We start from the raw sequence: 18,814 nt of genomic DNA on the forward strand, positions 1-18,814 counted from the left end.
GTGCAAGCGGGGAGGGGCAGAGAGAGAGAGAGAGAGAGACATAGAATCCGAAGCAGGCTCCAGGTTCTGAACTGTCAGCACAGAGCCTGACGTGGGGCTCAAACCCACCAACCGTGAGATCATGACCTGTGCCGAAGTTGGACGTTTAAACCGACTGAGCCACCCAGGCACCCCCAAAAAGATTTTATTTTTACGTAGTCCCTATGCCCAACATGGGGCTTGAACTCCCAACCCCGAGATCGAGAGTCACATGCTCCAACTGAGCATGTGGCATTGGACTCTTCTCTTAGTATTGGGCTTGTGAAGGAAGACTGGCTGGTGCTGTTGGATGGCTTAAAGATACATTTAATTTTTGTTAGTCCTGAAAGTCTTGTATGTTCATCATGGGAAACCTGAAGAATTCAGAAAAGTAGAAGAAACCTAGCCTGGTCTCATGCTCCACACACAACCATTTTAGCCAGTTGGTGTATTTCCTCCAAGTCAGTTCATGTATATTTTGCCCTTTTTTTGTGGGGGAAGGGAGCATCGAGCCGACCACACACTGTTCAACTGTGCGTCCTCCCCTTTCCTGCTGCACCTTCTAAGTCTATAAATACAATGTCTTAATATGGTGTTAAATATTGACATATTTAAATACATGTTAAATAATATCAAATGTTAAATACATACTAAACATTTAATGTTGATATGTATTCGTACGTGTAATTCAGTGTTAAAATATTGAATAAAAATACTTCAAAACTAATTTTAATGCCTATAAGATACTCCGTCATATGCCAGTACATCACACTTTACTTTTTGTTTTTTCTTTTTTTCTTTTTTGGGAGAGAGAGAGAGAGAGAGCAGAGGAGGGACAGAGGCAGAGGGAGAGAGAGTCTTAAGCAGGGTCCGCAGCGCTGTCGGCACAGAGCCTGATGCGGGGCTCCGTTTCATGAACGTGAAATCATGACCTGAGCTGAAATCAAGAGTCGATGGCTTAACTGACTTAGCCACCCAGATGCCCCATCACACTTTCCTTAATCTGCTCAGTTGTTTACCCTTTACCTTATCTTTCTTACCTCTCTCTCAATTTCTTAGTTTGTGTGTGTGTGTGTGTGTGTGTGTGTGTGTGTGTGTGTGTGTGTTTGATATGCCATCATAAGTCCTTTTTGGAGAAGACAATGTAGTATATGAGAAGTTTTATTTTCTTTATTTCTTACATAAGAAGTTTTAAAGTCACTCCCTCAGCTTTGTGCAGAGACAGTATCATAGCCAGTGAGCTTTAACCAAGGCACAATTATTTAACTGGCTAAAATCACTCTCTGAAAGCTAAATAATTATGGTTCTTTTTAATTTGTCCCTATTACAATAGCACTTGGATGAACATCGTTCTGCATAATTTTTTTATATTTGAGATTTCATTAGGGTAAATATCTAGGTTTGCGATTACTGCGTCAGAAGAGCGTATAGATATTTTAAAGTTTCTTGCAATTTATTGCCCCACTACTTTTCCGAAAGGCTCTTCAATTTATACCGTTATTAGCAAGAAGGAAATTGCATGTCTCAATATATCCTTCCAGCAGTAGATATATTTTTAATGATCAAAAATTTGCTAGATAGGAAATGGCATCTGTTAATTGACTTGGAACGTCTGTCTCTTGAGTTCACACCCCAGCACTGTGGGTGGAGGAATGTCCATCAAATACTGTATCTGATTTTTGCCTTGCAGCTGACTTTGGTGTGTCTGCCAAGAATCTGAAAACTCTGCAGAAACGAGATTCCTTCATAGGAACGCCTTACTGGTGAGTTGTGCAGTTTCTGGAAAGGGAATGGTAGACTGAAGGCTCAACCTCAGACTCCCCAAGGTGACCTCTGGCCGCGTCAAGGGCTCCTGAGTCAGCCTGCTGGGTTTGAGCCTGGTCTCCACCACTCACGAGTGCTGTGACCTTGGCCAAGTTGCTTAGCTTCCTTGTCCCTCCGTTTCCTCCTCTACGAAATCAGGGATAGAACAGCACCTACTTCACAGGTTGTTGAGAGGATGAAATGCGATGATGTGTACAGAAAATACTCCATTAGGGACACCTCAACGGGAACCCCTAGAAAATGGTTTAATTCTTTTTTTTTTTTAAGTTTATTTATTTTGAGAGAGAGCGCATGTGCGAGTGGGGGAGTGGCAGAGAGAGAGGAGAGAGAGAATTCTAAGCAGGCTCTGCGTGCTGTCAGCACAAAGCTCAATGTGGGGCTCGAACCCATGAACTGTGAGATCATGACCTGAGTTGAAATCAAGAGTGGGGTGCTTAACTGACTGAGCCACCCAGATGCCCTGAAAATGGTTTAATTCTTAATTAATTCAACAAGTACAGATTGAATGTGAGGCCCTGGCCTGGGACTGTGAGGATGAACAAGTTCAATTCCTATCCTCCCGTGAAGTTTCTCTGGGCTTCTCTAGGCCATTGTGTTTCCTTCTTTCCCCAAACTATTACTTAAAAAAAAAAAAAAAAAAAAAAAGGCAACAAAATAAAAAAAAACCCAAACCAAACAAAAAACCTCTCTCAGTTTCACACCTAACTGCTTTCTGTTTTTCATGTGCATTACTTCTCATTGTGGAGTTAGGCTCCTTTCTTGCTTGCTTATTACTCACCCTTTCTTTCTCTCTCTCTGCCCTTTCATTCCTCTTTCTCCTGTTATCTCCCATCCGTTCTGTCTGTGCTGGTGTATTCTTTCCACACCCCCCACCTTGTGCCCCCAGTTTTTTCTGGGCACCTTCCCCTCTGCCTCTACCCACCCCTTCCCCAGGACTCTGTGTTCTGGATTGTTGCTGCCATCTTGTGGTAGGCTTCGGGAACTGCAGCGGGACATGGCGTTGGAGCTCCTTGAAGGCATCTTACTGAGTGAAGACCATCGTAAGGAAGGAAGACAGTGGGATGGACAGCAATGCAAATCGTGATTCAGGAGTGCTGCCAGCTCTCTGACACTGGCTTGTGGTGGTCCTGACCCCGAGTCTCTGAGAAGGGCCTATGAAGGCCAGGTTCTTAGCCCTGTGTTATCCCTTGGTTGGTTCAGGATGGCCCCCGAGGTGGTGATGTGTGAGACCATGAAGGACACCCCGTATGACTACAAGGCTGACATCTGGTCCCTGGGCATCACTCTGATTGAGATGGCCCAGATCGAGCCCCCGCACCATGAGCTCAACCCCATGCGGGTCCTGCTCAAGATTGCCAAGTCGGATCCCCCCACTCTGCTCACGCCTTCTAAGTGGTAAGGAGCAAGGCCTGTCTGCCTGAGGGTGTTTGTTGCATGGCCAGCAGGCCTGGGTCACAGGGCAGGTGGGATTGGGTGAGTGGAGTGCCCAGAGTGGGGGAGCAGTCGGGGCCTGGAGGTTTCTGGGCCTTTCTGAGCTACCCGGGCCCTCCACGTGCTCTGGACATGGGTTGTCCATCAAAGCAGACTGGGTGATCCCATAAGCCGGATCCCGCTGTGGGAGTAAGTGCCTAAATGAGCCCCAGCAGCCACACGGCACGACCCTGGGCTGGGAACCAAGGCTCGGGCATAAGTCCCTGCACTTCTGTGTATTACCGTGTGGCCTTGGGCAAGTCCCTGCTCTCTGATTTCCACATCCCATCCGTACGGTGATGTTCACAATGAAAAGGTCATCGTGAAAACCCCGTAGCCTTCACCGCTTTAGCTCATGAAGGCGCCTTTGTCTTCGAGGGCTGTGTTTGGGAAGCACACAACTCCCAGGAGAGTAGAGTGTGCGACGGGGAGAATTTTCTCAGTTTCTGCCCTACTTGGAGCTGACTGCTGCCACCGGTGGGCACCCCCCACCCCCACCCCCCCAGGTCTGTGGAGTTCCGAGACTTCCTGAAGGTGGCCCTAGATAAGAACCCAGAGACCCGGCCCAATGCTGCACAGCTTCTGGAGGTAAGCGGTGCCCCTCTCCCGGGGGTGGCGGCCTGCCCCCTCTGCCCTGCCCTTGCTTTGGAGGCAGGAGATGGCCTGGAAGCTGGGTGTGTTTCTCCTCAGCTCGGGTGACCTCAGGAGCAACCATTTATTCATCAGCTGATTCTTGCTGGGCGCCTCCTGAGTGCCTGCTCTTGTCCTGGGAGGGCTGTCGTGTGGAGGCTCCCCCAGAGCCTGTCCTCAAACAGCTTATGTTCTACTGGGGGAGACAGGCCGCAGACAGCGGGTAGGTGCACATGAAGGGGGGGAGAAAAATAAAACAGCTCAGGAAGAGGGGGGCCTGGGAGGGTTTGCTCCCCAATAAAAGGAGGGCATGGAGGAGCTCTGTGTGAACAGACACCCAGAGTGGGGGAGGGGACTAGGTAAGTGGTCCTGGGGAGTGGAGGCAAAGGCCTGGCCTGTGAGCATGGCTGGGAAGGGCTAGGAGGCCAAGGCACCGAGCCAGGGGTGAGGGCAGAGATCAGAGAGGCGTGTGGTCTGTCCACCTGAAGTTTGGATGGTTTGCCGAGAGGGTACCCGTACCGCCACGGCACGCTCACTACTCTGATGCTTTGCAGCAGGACACAGACCCCAGAAGGAAGGCAGGTGCTCAGCGTGAACCATACCGTCTGTGCAAACAGTTTAGGCAGAGCGAGCCACTCCTGTCCCTTCACAGTGGACCCCTCCCCAAACCCAAGTTTCCAGCGGCTTGCTAAGGGCTGGTGGCAGAAGCAGGCCCTTCAAAGGGGGGCAGGCAGGCTGCCGCGCTCGCTCTTTTCTGCCTGAAGGGCCATGTCGCACAGGGTCACGCGGGGTCCAGGACTTGAGCTTTACCCTGTGTGCAGTGGGGCGCCCCTGAGGATTTGGACTGGGGAGATGGCGTCTGACTTATACTTACAAGGGCCCCTCTGGCTGCCATGCGAGGAACCTCCGGCCTTAGCATGGGGAAGGTGACGGTGGTTTCCTAGAAGCTTTTCGAAATATTGGGGGCAGCTGGGAGCTGCTCTTTGCCTGGGCTAGTGCCTTGTGTTTTGACAGTGGCACATATCACCTGCCCAGCCATCCTCAGGTGGGCCAGTTGCTGTCCTCATGCCATCAACGCTGATGGGAGATGGAGAGACAGTGGCCTGGGTGCTGGGGAGGGGCCGCTCCTCCACACCCTGCCCCCTCTGGTTCTTCCGCGTGTGTGACCCAGCCTCTGATGTGTGCTGGGGGGGAGGGACCAAGAGGCCACACCAAGCACCGAGGCTTTGTTCACGATCGGCCACTCTCCCTGCGTACCTGCCGTGTGCCAGACACTGGGCCCCCGGTCGACATGCTGGGCTACAGCGCATCCCTCTGGGGTGTGCAGCACAGCGATTAAGTGTGTGGACTGTGGTTTTAAGGTCCTGGGTTCAAATCCCAGCTCTGCCACTTACTGGCAGTAAGACCCTAGGAAATTGGCTTCACTTATCTGTGACCCTGTTCTTGCTCTGAAATGGGATAATAGCAGTGTCCCCCTTAACAAGGTAGCTGTGAGGGTTAAGTATGAAGATATGGTCAAGTGCTTAGCTAAGGGCCAGCTCGCTGAGTGATGCATTGAATTCCAATGTCTGGAGTATCCTGAGGCCTCATTTTCTGGGTATTGTGTGCTGGTTGGTGGGGAAGCCAGAGGTGGTGGTGGGGGGGGGGGGGGCAGGGGCGTAGCCGTTGGGGCCGATTGTTTCCTGTAAGCAGAGCCTCCTGGCCTGATAACATCCGGCCTCTAGGACAGTCAGGACATTCCACGGAGAAGAGACCAGCTGTCCTCCGTTCCCACGTGGCAGCCCTAAAGCCTCAGGCTGAGCCAGGAATTTTTACTCCGTAGTTGGAAAAAATGTCCTGCCAGGGGATCTTCAGTGTGAGACAGAAAGGGTTGCAGAAGAAAGGAGAGATCCCTTGAGATCAATAAAACCTGGCTTAGGCCACCGTCAGCCTTTTCCGAGTGCCGCTTTATCTCTGGGTGTGGGAGGGTAGACCGTGACTTGCTGAGGTCACCCGGCTTTGAGTGACAGGTAGGCCTCAGGTCTCGGCTTCCCAGTGCCCCCCCTGCCGAGCCGCTCATGCCCCTTGTATCTGCCTGCTTCTGGGAGGTTCCTCCCGGCCCCTCAGCCTCCCCACCCCGACCCCCTGTTCTGCCTTGAGCTCACGTTGGTTTCCGATTCACTTGCTCCCTTGCACAGAGATTCTTGGGGACCGTGTCCCGTGGTGATTAGTAACCCAGGCTCTGACCACCCGGCACGTGAGTGGCGCTCGCTCTGTGCCTCAGTTTCCTCATCTGTGAGATGTGGATAGCGCTCACTTAACGGAATCATGTGAGTGAATGAGATTCTTTACGTACTGTTTTTAGCATCGTGGCCGGCACATCAGGTGCTCAGTGTATACTCGTTGAGTTTGTTGTCGCTCTCGTCAGCAGCATCAGTGATGTTTACATTGTCGGACGTGGTGGTGGGCTCCGGCCTCAGTGCTCGCCCCTGGGGACCCGGCCGCGGTGGCCACAGCCGATGCTCGTCCTCACCCCTGCCAGCGCTTGGCTTCCGGGTCCCCACACCTTCTCGCCCGTCACTCCTCCTCCATGCCCTTCACCGGCTCCTCTTCCCTGTGACTGCTCACCGTGGAAGCGCATCAGGGCCTCGTCCCCCACCTCCACTCACCTCGAGGGTCCCACCCCAGTTACAGCGACGGCCATGTTTTCCCCTGTAGCCCACGCAGCCCCACCTGCCCCACGTGTGCGCCCAGCCGTTTACGCTCCACCGCCACGCGGACGTCCACACCCGCGTGCCCTCCGCTTCCACCGGTGGCCGTCCTGTCTCAGTCCGTGGCAACCCGTCCCCTCAGCCGTCAGGCCCCAGACCGTGCAAGCATCCTTCATACCTTTCTTTCTTGCATGCTCCATGTCCGTTCGGTCAGGGAGTCCTGTGGTCCCTGCCTTCAAAACATGTCCAGAATCCGATCACTTCTCACGTCTTCCATTGCAGCCACGGGTCTGAGCTGCCATCAGTGTCTCTCACTTGGATGATTGCTTCCTCACCGGTCTCTCTGCCCTCCTTCAGTCTGTTCTCAGCGCAGCAGCCAGAGGGAAACCTCCCGTCCCTCCCTCGTTGGCTCCCCTCTCGCTCAGGCTATCACCCAGAGTCTCGGTGTCCTGCAGGGACCTGCATGATCTACCCACCCCATCTTGACCCCTTAGACCTTCTGCCTTCTTCTGGCCCCCTCACTCACTGCCAGCCTCTCTGACCTTCTTGCTGTATTTCAGACACTCCAGGCATACAACTACCTCAGGGCCTTTGCACAGCTCTTCACACTGCCTGTGATGTGTTTTCCTGACACTTCCAGGGATGACTCTCCTTTTTAAGGTATTGTCTCAGATGTTAGCTTCTCAGTGAGGCTTCTACCAACTATCCTATTTCAGACTGCAAACCTGCCACCCCACCCCCCACATATTCCTAATTCTCCTTTCCCTGCCCTACTTTTGATTTTTTTTCCATGGCTTACTTGTTTATTAAGTGTATTGTTAATCTCTCTGACCAGCATGTCAGCTCTCTGAGGACAGCAGTCTGTTTTGTTCACTGGTCTGTCCCAAGCATCCAGGACAGTGTCTGATATATAGAGGGCCCTCAGCAAGTATTCATTAAGTACAGTTACTTATTTTTACTTAACAAACTGTTGTGTAACCCTTTGTCCATGCCAGGTACTATTCTAAATGTTTAGCAAATGTTAACCAATTTAATCCTTGTGACAACCCTATGAAGTAGGAACTGTTCAGATTTCCATCAAACAGATGATAAAACTGAAGCACAGAGAGGTTAGGTAGCCGGCACAAGGTCACACAGCTTATAAAAGACAGAGCTGGGATATTGATCCTGGTTGTCTCCTTCCGAAGCCTGTTCTCTTGACCACTCTGGTAAGCCTCCTCTCCGAATGAACAAAGGAGAGAAGGAAGGAACGAAGAGAACAAGAACGAGAGAAAAGGTTAGCCGGGGGTGAATTGAACAGATGCTGACAACTGAAACCTGGAAAGGGGTATCTGGTGTTGTCCAAAGCCAGCCTCAGCATGTAGGACCCCTGGCAGGTGGTTTCTCAGTATACAGAGGAAAGCTAGGCTCCTGCTCTTGGAAAGAATGTCTGTGTAGGTGGCGGGAGGGCTCCTGGCCAGGGGGGAAGGTGCCGGTTGGCCAGCTGTGTGGCATCGTGGGACACCCTGTAGAAATGCCACTGAACAGCTGTGCCTCTTCCCCAAAGAGCAGACGGCCGAGCTCCCCTCCGATGTGGGCCTCCTGCAGGGGTGCCTGAGCACCTTTCCGGTGACCCGTGTACCCGGACTGGCCTGTCCCCATGCTGGCACACACTGTGCTTCCCGCCTGGGAAGGCCCCAGCCCTCCTTGCAGGGCTTCTGTCTCTCTGCTGGGCCTCGACAGTTTGGGTTTGGGTGTTGTCCTTTTTAGACACATCCCTGGAGGTATCCGAGCTGAGGCAGTGCGGGAGGTTGTCTCTGCTTTTTCTCTGCCAGGGCTGTTTACACAGCAGTGTTCTGGGCCTAATCAGCCACTGGAGGGTCTGCCCTGTCAGCCCCACTTGCCTGGGGATTCCGGGGTTGGCATCCAGGGCAACTGCCCAGCTCACCCGCACCTCTGTCAGAGGGCTTTCTTCTCCATGGCTTCCGCCTCTGCTTCCTAAGGACCCTGGGGTGCTCATGGGAGGCAGTGGGGCAGATTGTCCTGCCTTAAGAAAGACTCCTGGCCATGCTGAAAAGCCACTGATTTGGTCAGTATGTAGTGTGCCCTGATGAAAACCTGGTATTTCCAGAAGCCTGTGCCTGCATTCTTTGCCTCTGCCACATCTGCTTCAGCAACTGCAGGGAAGTGTCCTGTGGCTTCCTGCTCAAATTCATGCGTGAGGTTGTGCAGTGTGAGGCTCGGGAACCTTTGGGAACTGATTCTCACCCTCCGTCCCAAAAGCTGTGCCCTGCGGGGATGCAGGAGGGAATAGGGTTGGCTGGGGGTGCAAACTGAGCCATGAAGGCTTCTCCAGCTATGCTGCTGCTGGTGGTGACGGTGGTCGTGGTGGTGACAGTGGCAGCGATGGTGGCGGCAAATGGTGTTGGAGGCGATAACAACGATGTGGATGATAGCTGCCATACTTGGAGCACTTCTGTAATGCTTCGCACAACCATACTGTTATTCCCAGTATACAGATGAGCACGCTGAGGCTTAGAGAGGTTAAGCGACTTGCCCAAGGTGGTGGTGGAAGCAGGATTTCATCCCAGGCACCCTGGCTGCAGAATGTAAAGCCAGTACTCTAACCACTACACTCTCCTGCCTCGCATGATTAGTAAGCCCTTTTGGAACCACACTCAAGCCCTTTTGGAACCACACAGCAGCCAGACTGCTCCCTTTAAGGGGTGAGTGTTAATACCACTGCTCTGCTGCGCCCTCCAGCAGCTTCCGAGAAGAAAGTCTCAGTTTCTCACTACGGCTGGGGGGACCCTGCATGCACCACCCTGCCCTTCCTCCTCTGGCCCCTCCTCTCTCCTCTCCCCAAAGCCCTGCCTCCTCGGACTTCTAGCCGTGCCTCCAGCACACAAGCTCAGCCCTGCCGCAGGGCCCTCGCGCTCTGCTGCTCCCCCTGCCTGGAATTCTCCGTGCCCAGATCTTTCCTTGGCCAGCCCCTTCACCTCCCTCAGGTCTCAGCTCAAATATCACCTCCTCTTGGAGGCCTCGCTGACCGCAGACTAAGTAGCCTCCACCGCCCAGCCCAGGCCCACGTGGTTCCAGCCTCTTGCTGTCCCATTACCTGATCTGACGCGATCCTGTTTGTGGGTTGGCCACGCGTCTGTTGTCTCTCCCCCTCAGCTGCAAGCCCGTAGGGGCAAGGACCTTGCCTATCCTGTTGTTGAGCCTTATCTCAGATCGCAGCACGTGGCACAGCATGTGGCTGTGGCAGGAATCAGATAGTTAATGGGAGCATGGGAGAGAAAGGAAAGAGATGAAATACTTAAAATCTTTACTAGTTTGGACTAGAGAAAGCCCGGCTGGTGTAGGGCTCTTTAAAAGGAGTGAGGTTTGGTGCTTTTCACATGTGCAGAGTTAGGTGACCAAGTGGAATGGGGTGGTGCCTCGTGAGCCTCCACAAATGAACTGTTGTAAACGAACAAGCAGATAAAAATGATTTGTAATGGACCTATCAGTTGTGAATGTGTTTACAGGGTGCTAGAAAATTTATTCTTCGTCATTTACATACTTCCCTGCAATCTCGTTGACACTGTTCCTCCGCTGATAAACTTTCTGACCGTAAAGGTGGCAGATGTCATCAGAGCCTTCCTCTACATTTCAAATGAGCAAACTCCAATTTAATGACTGCCCCCGCCCGCCATACACACTCCTGGTGCTGGGGGTTGGGTGCCCAAGGACAGATTTCTACCAGGGAGATGCTTGTGCTGATGTAACATCTGCTGAGGCCTTGAAAACTTTGGTGTTTTGCAAGGTGTGTGAAAGAACCTTCTTTCTTTCCCCTTCCTTCCTTCCTTCCTTCCTTCCTTCCTTCCTTCCTTCCTTCCTTCCCTCTCCCTTCCTTCCTCTCTCTCTCTCTCTATTCCTTCCTTCCTTCCTTCCTTCCTTCCTTCCTTCCTTCCTTCCTTCCTTCCTTCCTTCCTTCCTTCCAAGTGAGCCAGAGAGAGGGGGCAGAAAGAGACAGGGGGAGAGAGAGAGAGAATCTCAAGCAGGCTCTGCACTGACACAGGGCTTGAATTTGCAAACCATAAGATCATCACCTGAGCCAAAACCAAGAGTCAGATGCTTAACTGACTGATCCACCCAGGGGCCCAGAGCCTTCCTTTTTTAAAGATGCGATGTTTCTGTAAATGCCTAGGAATAGAACATATACATCTTTGCCTTAAGAATTTGCAAATACATGGGGCGCCTGTTTGGGCTAAAACACTTCCTTGTACATTATTTCGTTTAATCCTTACGACCTCCCTGTAGGTTTGGCATTATTATCTCCACTTTGGAGATGAGCCTGCAACTCAGGGAGGGAAAGTGACTTGCCCAGTGTCACATAGCCGGTGAGTGGCAGAGCCACTCTCCCACCACCCACAGGACTTTGTGAGCTGCCCCTGGCCCACCTGTACCAAGTGTATGTTCACATTTCTCTCAGAGATGCCGTTGGCCTTCTCTGCCTGGGAGATCGCCTCCCCTCCGCCTCTGCCTCCTCCTCCTGTACCCTCCAGCCCAAAGTAGTTCTAATCCAGGTGTGTCTTACCCCCTCAGCATCCCTTCGTCAGCAGTGTCACCAGTAACAAGGCTCTGCGGGAGCTGGTGGCTGAGGCCAAGGCCGAAGTGATGGAGGAGATCGAAGATGGCCGCGAGGAGGGGGAAGAGGAGGACTCCATCGATGCCGCGTCTGTAAGGCCTGGAAGAACGGGCGCTGGGGAAGGATGGGATCCCAGCAGGCCTTGGCTGGTATGAGTGGGAACGTGCTGGGGTGCAGGAAGGATTCCTCTTCTCCCACGGCTTAGAGGCTACAGGCTCCCGTATCGCAGGTTACGTGAGTCGGCTCACGGGCCGGGGTGAGGCAGCAGAGTGTATTGGCCAGATTCTGTAAGTTTTCAGGAAAGAGCAGTAATCTGGATTTTCACTTGGGACCTTCCAATTTTCAAAAGTTGGTAGCTGAGTCATTACTTCCCAGCCTTTTTCCTGTTGTGGCTCACATACAAAATGAAAATGTTTTAGCACACTGTGGGGTAAATGCAGATAAAGGCTGCACGTGACCGGAGGCAACAAGCCGAGGGGCTCCGGGTACCCCAGACAGACCCTGTTTGGCTTCTCATGTGCCCAGGGGACCCATGTCTTGGCACATTTGCAACCCATCTGCAGCTTCAGCACTTGGCTGAATTTAAGTTTAAATTAAAGCTAATTTAAAAATTTAAAAACATCCGAGCCAAGCAAAACATGTCCGTGGGCTGGATTCTGTCCTGAGCTGCTGCTTACATCCCTGGTCTAAGCTGTTTGGGAAGGGCCTCTTCCAAGAGGGAAACTTGAGGTGCAGGTGGTGTTATGGACCAAGTGAGGCAGGGGCTGGCCTTGTCTAGAGGGAATGGGCAGTACGGTGCTGTCTGGAGGTTAACGGGATCCTGGGAGGAGCCAGAGGCTGGTGTGAATCCTTACTAGGGTGAAGAAGGGAAGACCGAGGAGGACGAGCAGAACCAGCACAGTAGCCACAGCCTTTTACTTTGCCCTTGCTGCGTGCTGGGCACTCTGCAACTCTGATAGGAGGACCAGGGCTCCATTTAATAGATAGGAAGACTGAGGTCCGAGCAATGAAGTGGCTGGTTGAGCTGATAGGAGGCACAGCCAGGTGTAGGAGAACCATGGTGGGAGAGGGAGGTGGTGGGTCTGGGGCCTGGCTCCAGGACGTGGCAGCAGGCAGCGAGGTTGGGGAGGGAAGCAGCAAGCAGTTATGTTGGCGGGTTCTCTGCAGGTAGGAGGCTGCTTCTTGTCATGAGGGCGGTGCAGCTAATGAGGGTTTCAGGCAAGGACATTGGTGTGGGGATGATAGGATCAGATCTGAATTTCTGAACCATCACCCTAGGGGTGTTGAATAGGAGGTGGATTAGAGTTGCTTCTGGAAGCTTCCATATCCAAGGTTAAAAACCAGCGGCCACTGGGACCCAAGGGAGTGCTAATGGTGTGATTCCATTAATATCTAAAACCCAGCAAACTCACTTGTAACACTTAGAGATCAATGTCAGGACAACTATTATGTTAAGGGGAGGGACACACATGGAAGGGGGGTCTCTCTGGTGGGCACTGTTCCATTCCTGATGTGGAAGGCGGCTAAGTGGGTGCTCACTTTATTCATTCATCAGACATTTATGTTTTGTTCACAGAACTGGGTGTTGTATTTCACAATAGCAATATTTCCAGTACTTTCCACCCTTCTCCCCAAAGAAAAAGCTCTAAAGAAAAAACAAAACAAAACTTTAAAAACTCAGTGGCCGATAGGCTGAGTCCAGCCCCTGGATAGTTTGGGTTTAGTTTTTACGCAGCTAAAAAAACAAAAAACAAAAAACTGGAATTAGCTGCCGTCGGAAAGTCAGAAGGTGTCAGGTAAAAATCCGGATTCCAGCTTGTTTTAAAACAGTTGGAAGGTCTGTCCACAGGGGAGCCATTTTTCTTATATTGTCACAATTAGCTGCAGCAGAGTAGCCACTGGCACCTTTAGACAGGGCATCAGCTGTCCAGCTGGCCACAGTTGCCTCCAGTCCTAGGAGGAGAAGCGGGCACCAAACTAACTCACAATAAGTAGTAATTTTATTGTTGGTTGGCCGGTAGGGAGTGGTGAGGACTGTGGCTCACTGGAGAGGGATACCTCCTCTGCTTCCTGGGTCCTGGCCTACTTGACCTCGTGGGTGTCTGCCTCCCCAGCCCTACTGCATCTTGGACTCCGGCCTGGGACATGCCATCGCATGGCCTTGACTTGTTTTTTTTTTTTTTTTCTTCCCTAGCCTCTGGGGAACCATACTCGAGACTCTTCTGAGGTGAGTCAGCTGAGTCTCAATACCGACAAGCTTCTCAAAGAATCACCTTTCACCTCACTGCCGCCCAGCCAGCCCCAGGACAACGTGAACGGGCCCAGCCAGCCCTCTGGGGACAGATCCCCCCAAAGCGCCAGCCCCCCGGACGTGGCTCCTGGAGACGAGAATGGCCTGGCAGTGCCAGCACCTCTCCGGAAGTCCCGGCCAGTGTCCATGGATGCCAGAATTCAGGTTTCCGGGGAGAAGCAAGTCGCTGACCAGGGCGGGGACCTCAGTCCAGCAGCCAACAGGTCCCAAAAAGCCAGCCAGAGCCGTCCCAACAGCAGCGCCCTGGAGACCTTGGTTGCCGAGAAGCTGGCCAACGGCAGCCTGGAGCTCCCCACCCAGGCAGCTCCGGGCCCTTCCAAGAGGGACTCGGACTGTGGCAGCCTGTCCACCAACCAGAGCGTGGACTACAGCACCTCCCTCTCAGCCGACCTGTCCCTAAACAGAGAAACAGGCTCTCTGTCCGTCAAGGTAATGCCAGCTCTTGTACCGCAGTTTGCGGGCTGTGCTGCTGCCCGGGCTTGGTTTTTGAAAGCGTTTAGCTGGTGGCTGCCTTCCATCTTAAGTGGTTCGTGACGATGGCTTTTCTTGAAAGATCTTTGAGCTCCAGTTCATAGTTTAATCTCCAGAATATCTGGGTTCAGTCTGGGATTTAGTCATGCCAGGCGGTTGGTTCGATTTGTGTAGCCATTTCAGTTGGGTTTGGTTAAAGGCCCGGGTGAAATTCGGGAGAGAAGTCTAGGAACGAAGTTCTCTTATTTTGGGGTCCGCCGTGTGGTGCAGCTGCTGACTGGGAGATTCGGTTATCGGCAGTGGGCTCAAGGCGCCCTGTGGGGTCAGTGGCCTTTCTGGACGTGGGTAACATCGTGAATGGCAGCACCCACTGTGCTTAAGGCCTCAGCATGGAGGCCAACACCGTGAAGCGCTTTAAAGACAATGGAGGTTCCATTTCTCAATGTACAGATGAGCAAACGGATGCTTAGGTGGGAAGTGGAGGGCTGGTGAGACCCACGGACTTTGTGCTCTGAACCCCACATGCCGTTCTGCTTTCCCAGTGCAAGGCTGGCCGCCTCCCCAGGGTGAGCTGACCCCTCCCCTGCCTGCTCTGATACATGTCAGGGTGTTCTTGAACTCACTGTTGGCCACTTGACAAAGGCCACACTGAGGATCTCCCCCAAGCAAGGCTGATGTTAGGGAAGATACTGTATCATTTGGTTTTTTTCTCCCATTGTTTACTTGGTGGAAACCACACAGTAGAGACTCAAAAATATTTGCTAAATGAAAGGAAGTGAAAGAAGGAAAAGCAGCTGGCCAGCCCAACAATTAGCCTCAGGACCAGAAAGATAGCATGGTTCTAACACGTCACCAGGACAGGCACAGACATACACGGCTCTTCTACACACATAGCATCAGGGCCCATCATCTTCCTTCAGACAGATGTCCTGTCTCTTCTCTAGTTAAAAACAAACAAACAAACAAACAAAAACAAAACAAAACAAAAAAAAAACAAACACTAAGAAAAAACAACAACAAAAAAGGTAATTAAAAAAAAAAGGCCAGAGCAGGGTCTCCCCTGCCTGTTCTCGAGGGTGTTGAGAATATTCCTTTGCTGGCTGACTGGCAGTGAGTCGGGGAACGCGGCTGGGCTGATAAAAGTCCATGGGCTGCATCAGCAGCACACCTTGGTGAGATGAAGGGCTTGTTACCTCGGGGGCAGGAGGCCCTGTGATCAGGGTTTCAGGGTGAGGGCCGCAGCCCCAGGCCACCTTTCTTCCCAGCTGCTCCCCATTTCTCACCGCTAGTCTTGGTTGGGCCCTAGGACATGTGACTGTAGGAAGATGAGAGTCAGGTGTGGCTGATGGGAACAGGTGGAAGCCTTGGGGTGGGGGTGGGGGGAGCCGAGCCCTCAGGGAGTAAGGACCGTCCGCTGGTCCTGGCTGAGCAGGAGTGGGGGTTCAGCGCACGCTTTGAGGGTGCAGAGACCTATGGCAGGATGCCACCCTGGCCTGCCCTCCTTTTTCTGGCTAGAAGGCCCTTGGAAGCCAGTGGAGGTCAGAGGGGGAGATGCCGTGATGACTCCAGCTGCAGGCCCACGGGCTCTCAGTTGAATCAGGACACCTCCAGGAGTCCCAGCAGCATTTTGTGAGTGCTTGCGTCTGAAATGTGTGGTTATTCACAGGAAAAGGTCATGAATAATTTCATGGCTCGGATGGGCATGGCCTCCTGTGGAGTTCAGGTCAGCTCAGGTTTGGCTTCCCAAACAGTCATGAACTTCAGTTTGCCGGGCTGTTTGGATTTTGGCACTTTGGGTAAAAGATTGTGGTCTACGGTAATAACTGTGAGCCATAAATACCAACGTACTGCACAATTGCCATGAGCTGGGCTCTGTGCTGTGTCCCCCACGCATTCTCTCACTGTACCTTTGTAACCATCTTGGGCGAGGCAAGTACTGCTGTTCTCTTCCTCTGACAAGTTGAGGAAGCTGAGGCTTGGACAGGACAAGGGACTTGTTCAGAGTCACAGAGCCAGTAGGTGGTAGAGGGAAGATTGGAACCCTGACCATTCTGGTGCCATGTCCTGTATGTGAGTGTGCTGGCAGCCAGGTGTGGGGCCAGCAAGTAGTATCAGAAGGCCAAGATCAGGGGGATCGGGGTGGGGGGTGGTAAGCCCAGACACTCAGGACCCCAAGTTGAGAAGCTTGAGGCAAAAGGGGGATGATGGACAGCTATGTCCTATCTGGACGTCGAGGCTGTGGGGCCAAGAAGGCTCTGCGCCACACTCCCGTGTCACCCACAGATTCCTAGCTGATCCTGAGCTTTACTTAATGGTTTTACCCTGCCCAGGACTCAAGGCTGCACAACAAAACCCTCAAGAGGACACGCAAGTTTGTGGTGGATGGCGTAGAGGTGAGCATCACCACCTCCAAGATCATCAGCGAGGATGAGAAGAAGGATGAGGAGATGCGATTTCTCAGGCAAGCCTGGGAAGGGCCAGTGATGGCTGTAACAGAGTGGGGGCGTGGTGAGAGGGAAGGGTGTAGGTTCCTTTGGTTAGGGAGCTATGTACAGCTCCGAAGTAAGGGATCAGGACATAAAAGGAAACTGGTTTTGCTCCTGCACTTCCCAATCCACTCAACCATCCATCTACCCACCCACCTATCCATTCATTCACCCACCTGCCCATACATTTACCTGTTCACCCACTCATCTACCCACCACCCATCCACTCACCCACACATATCCATCCACCACTTATCTACCCACCATCCACCACCTACCCGTCCACTTACCCATCCATCTACCTATATCTATCCACCCACTCATCTGCCCACCATCCATCCATCCTCCCACCCACGCATCCACCTACCCATCCATCCATCTGCTCACCTACCCATTCATCCACTCACTTACCCATCTAGTCACCCACCTACCCACCCACCTTTCCATCCATCTACCCACCTGCCCATCCATATACCCATCTACCCATCCATCTACTCATTTACCCATCCCTCCACTCATCTACCCACCCATCCATCAGTCCACCTACCCATGTAGTTACCCACCCACCAGGGTGGGGTATATGGTGGTGACCCAGATAGCTGAGGCTGTTGCCATTGTAGAACTTGGACCGAACGGGCCAACACAGGATACACAAGATAATCCGCAATAGTGGTACACGCCGTGAGGGAAGTAGTGGGTGATAGGACAGCAAGCCCTGGGCTGGCGGAGGCTTCTCTGTGTGTGGGAAACAACCTGAGTGGAGTGGCTGGGGGAGCACAGAGGGGCCTGCGAGGCTAAGGCCCAAGCAGTGACTGCTGGGCTTATTTAGGGAGCTGAGACGATAGGGCTGGAGTGTGGAATGTGAGGGCAGAGGTCACGTGGGCCTGTGGGCCAGGGTGGAGGAGTGTTGATTCTGTCCCAGGCACAGCTAGAATGAAACAGCTGGAGAGTGACTGGCTCTCATGTCCCTTTTGAAAGATGGCTCTGGCTGCTGTATGAGTGTGGGCTGTAGGGGGGCAAGGTGGACTTAGGGTGACAGGGAGACCCCGTCCAGGACAGTTGGGTTGTAGGCTTGGGCTGGGGCAGTGACCAAGAAGAGGGAAGAAGTGGTCAGTTCAACATGCATTTTGGAGGCAACAGCACTGAGACTGGTGAGGTGGGGAGAGTGTGAGGCACAGCTGTCTGCTGTGAACCATTTCTGCACTTTGGAGGTGCTCAGGCCCCCTAACAGCCTTCCATGGGGAGACCCTATTCCCCCCATTTTGTAAATGACAAAACAGTGTTTTTTGGCAGGTAAGTACTTGCCCCGGTTCACTCAGGTGCGAAGGTAGAGCTGAGATTCTAACTAGACCCATGTGAAGATTCTACCAGGCTTCCACTGGACTGGAAGCTTCCTGGGGCTGCCAGGGAGAGGCTTAGCTCCCCCTGGAGCTCCCCTGGGGCCAGGCCTTTGCAGGGTAAATTCATGATTAGTTTGGAGAACATTTCTAGAATGTCAGACACATTGATACTTATAAAAAGCACAAGCATTCCAAAGCCAAATGGAAGCGGTTTTGGATGCTCTGGGGTACTTCCCCCTCTAGGGACCACAGAGATGAAATGCTGCCTTTTCATTAGTGGTGTTTCTGCACGAATACACATACACGTGTACACACACACACACACACACACACACACACACACACACACACAGAGTCGTCCTCATCATGTGGGCTGGGGAAGCTCAGGCAGGGGGTGGGAGGATGGTTGCTTTTGGAGGATGACACCACCTTCCATTTTCACAGTCACCTGGGAGGCAACCTGTCTCCTAAGTGTCAGACCTCACTGGCTGAGTTTCCTTTCCATCATCTCCGGTTTGGGCTTCTGGGTTGACATTCTAGATCCACCATACCCCATCTAGAATGGATGCCCTCTGGCCCTGGCCGGCTGTGTGCTGCTCAGGTTTGAAAGGTGAGACTTCGCAGAGGTTGAGAAGCTTTTCTTATTTGCCTGTCATGGTCCAGAGGACTGAGTGTTCCGAATATCGAATACCACCCCCCCACCCCCAGCCTTGCTCTGCAGGGGTGCGGAAGGCTCTCATTGTTTCCTGGCTGGCAGTCCCCACCTCCTTCCCCTCCCCCCTTGTCCCTGTAATACCTGGATTCGAGGATTTCCAGAGGATTGGGTCACACACAGGCTTTTGAACCATGTGATCAGATATTCACTCTCCCAGGTTGAGGCTTCTAGGTCAGAGTTTTTCCTGTTTTTCCCTAAGATTGCCAGTGCCAATGCCCGCCTTCTTAAGAATCAGCCTGTCTCTTGT

The 18,814-nt window shown here is 52.6% G+C and overlaps 1 protein-coding gene across 1 annotated transcript in view; it reads left to right on the top strand.

Moving 5' to 3' along the window:
- Positions 1–18,814, top strand: part of STK10 (serine/threonine kinase 10) — a 116,394-nt gene that overhangs the window by 71,514 nt on the left and 26,066 nt on the right. Inside the window, exons 5-10 of the mRNA XM_045501468.1 lie at positions 1,709–1,781; positions 3,043–3,237; positions 3,819–3,900; positions 11,202–11,336; positions 13,439–13,984; positions 16,357–16,487. Of these exons, the coding sequence (XP_045357424.1) occupies positions 1,709–1,781; positions 3,043–3,237; positions 3,819–3,900; positions 11,202–11,336; positions 13,439–13,984; positions 16,357–16,487 (1,162 nt within the window). The remainder of the gene's footprint in view (positions 1–1,708; positions 1,782–3,042; positions 3,238–3,818; positions 3,901–11,201; positions 11,337–13,438; positions 13,985–16,356; positions 16,488–18,814) is intronic.

This window comes from Leopardus geoffroyi, chromosome A1, assembly GCF_018350155.1.
Source record: "Leopardus geoffroyi isolate Oge1 chromosome A1, O.geoffroyi_Oge1_pat1.0, whole genome shotgun sequence".
NCBI lineage: Eukaryota > Metazoa > Chordata > Mammalia > Carnivora > Felidae > Leopardus > Leopardus geoffroyi.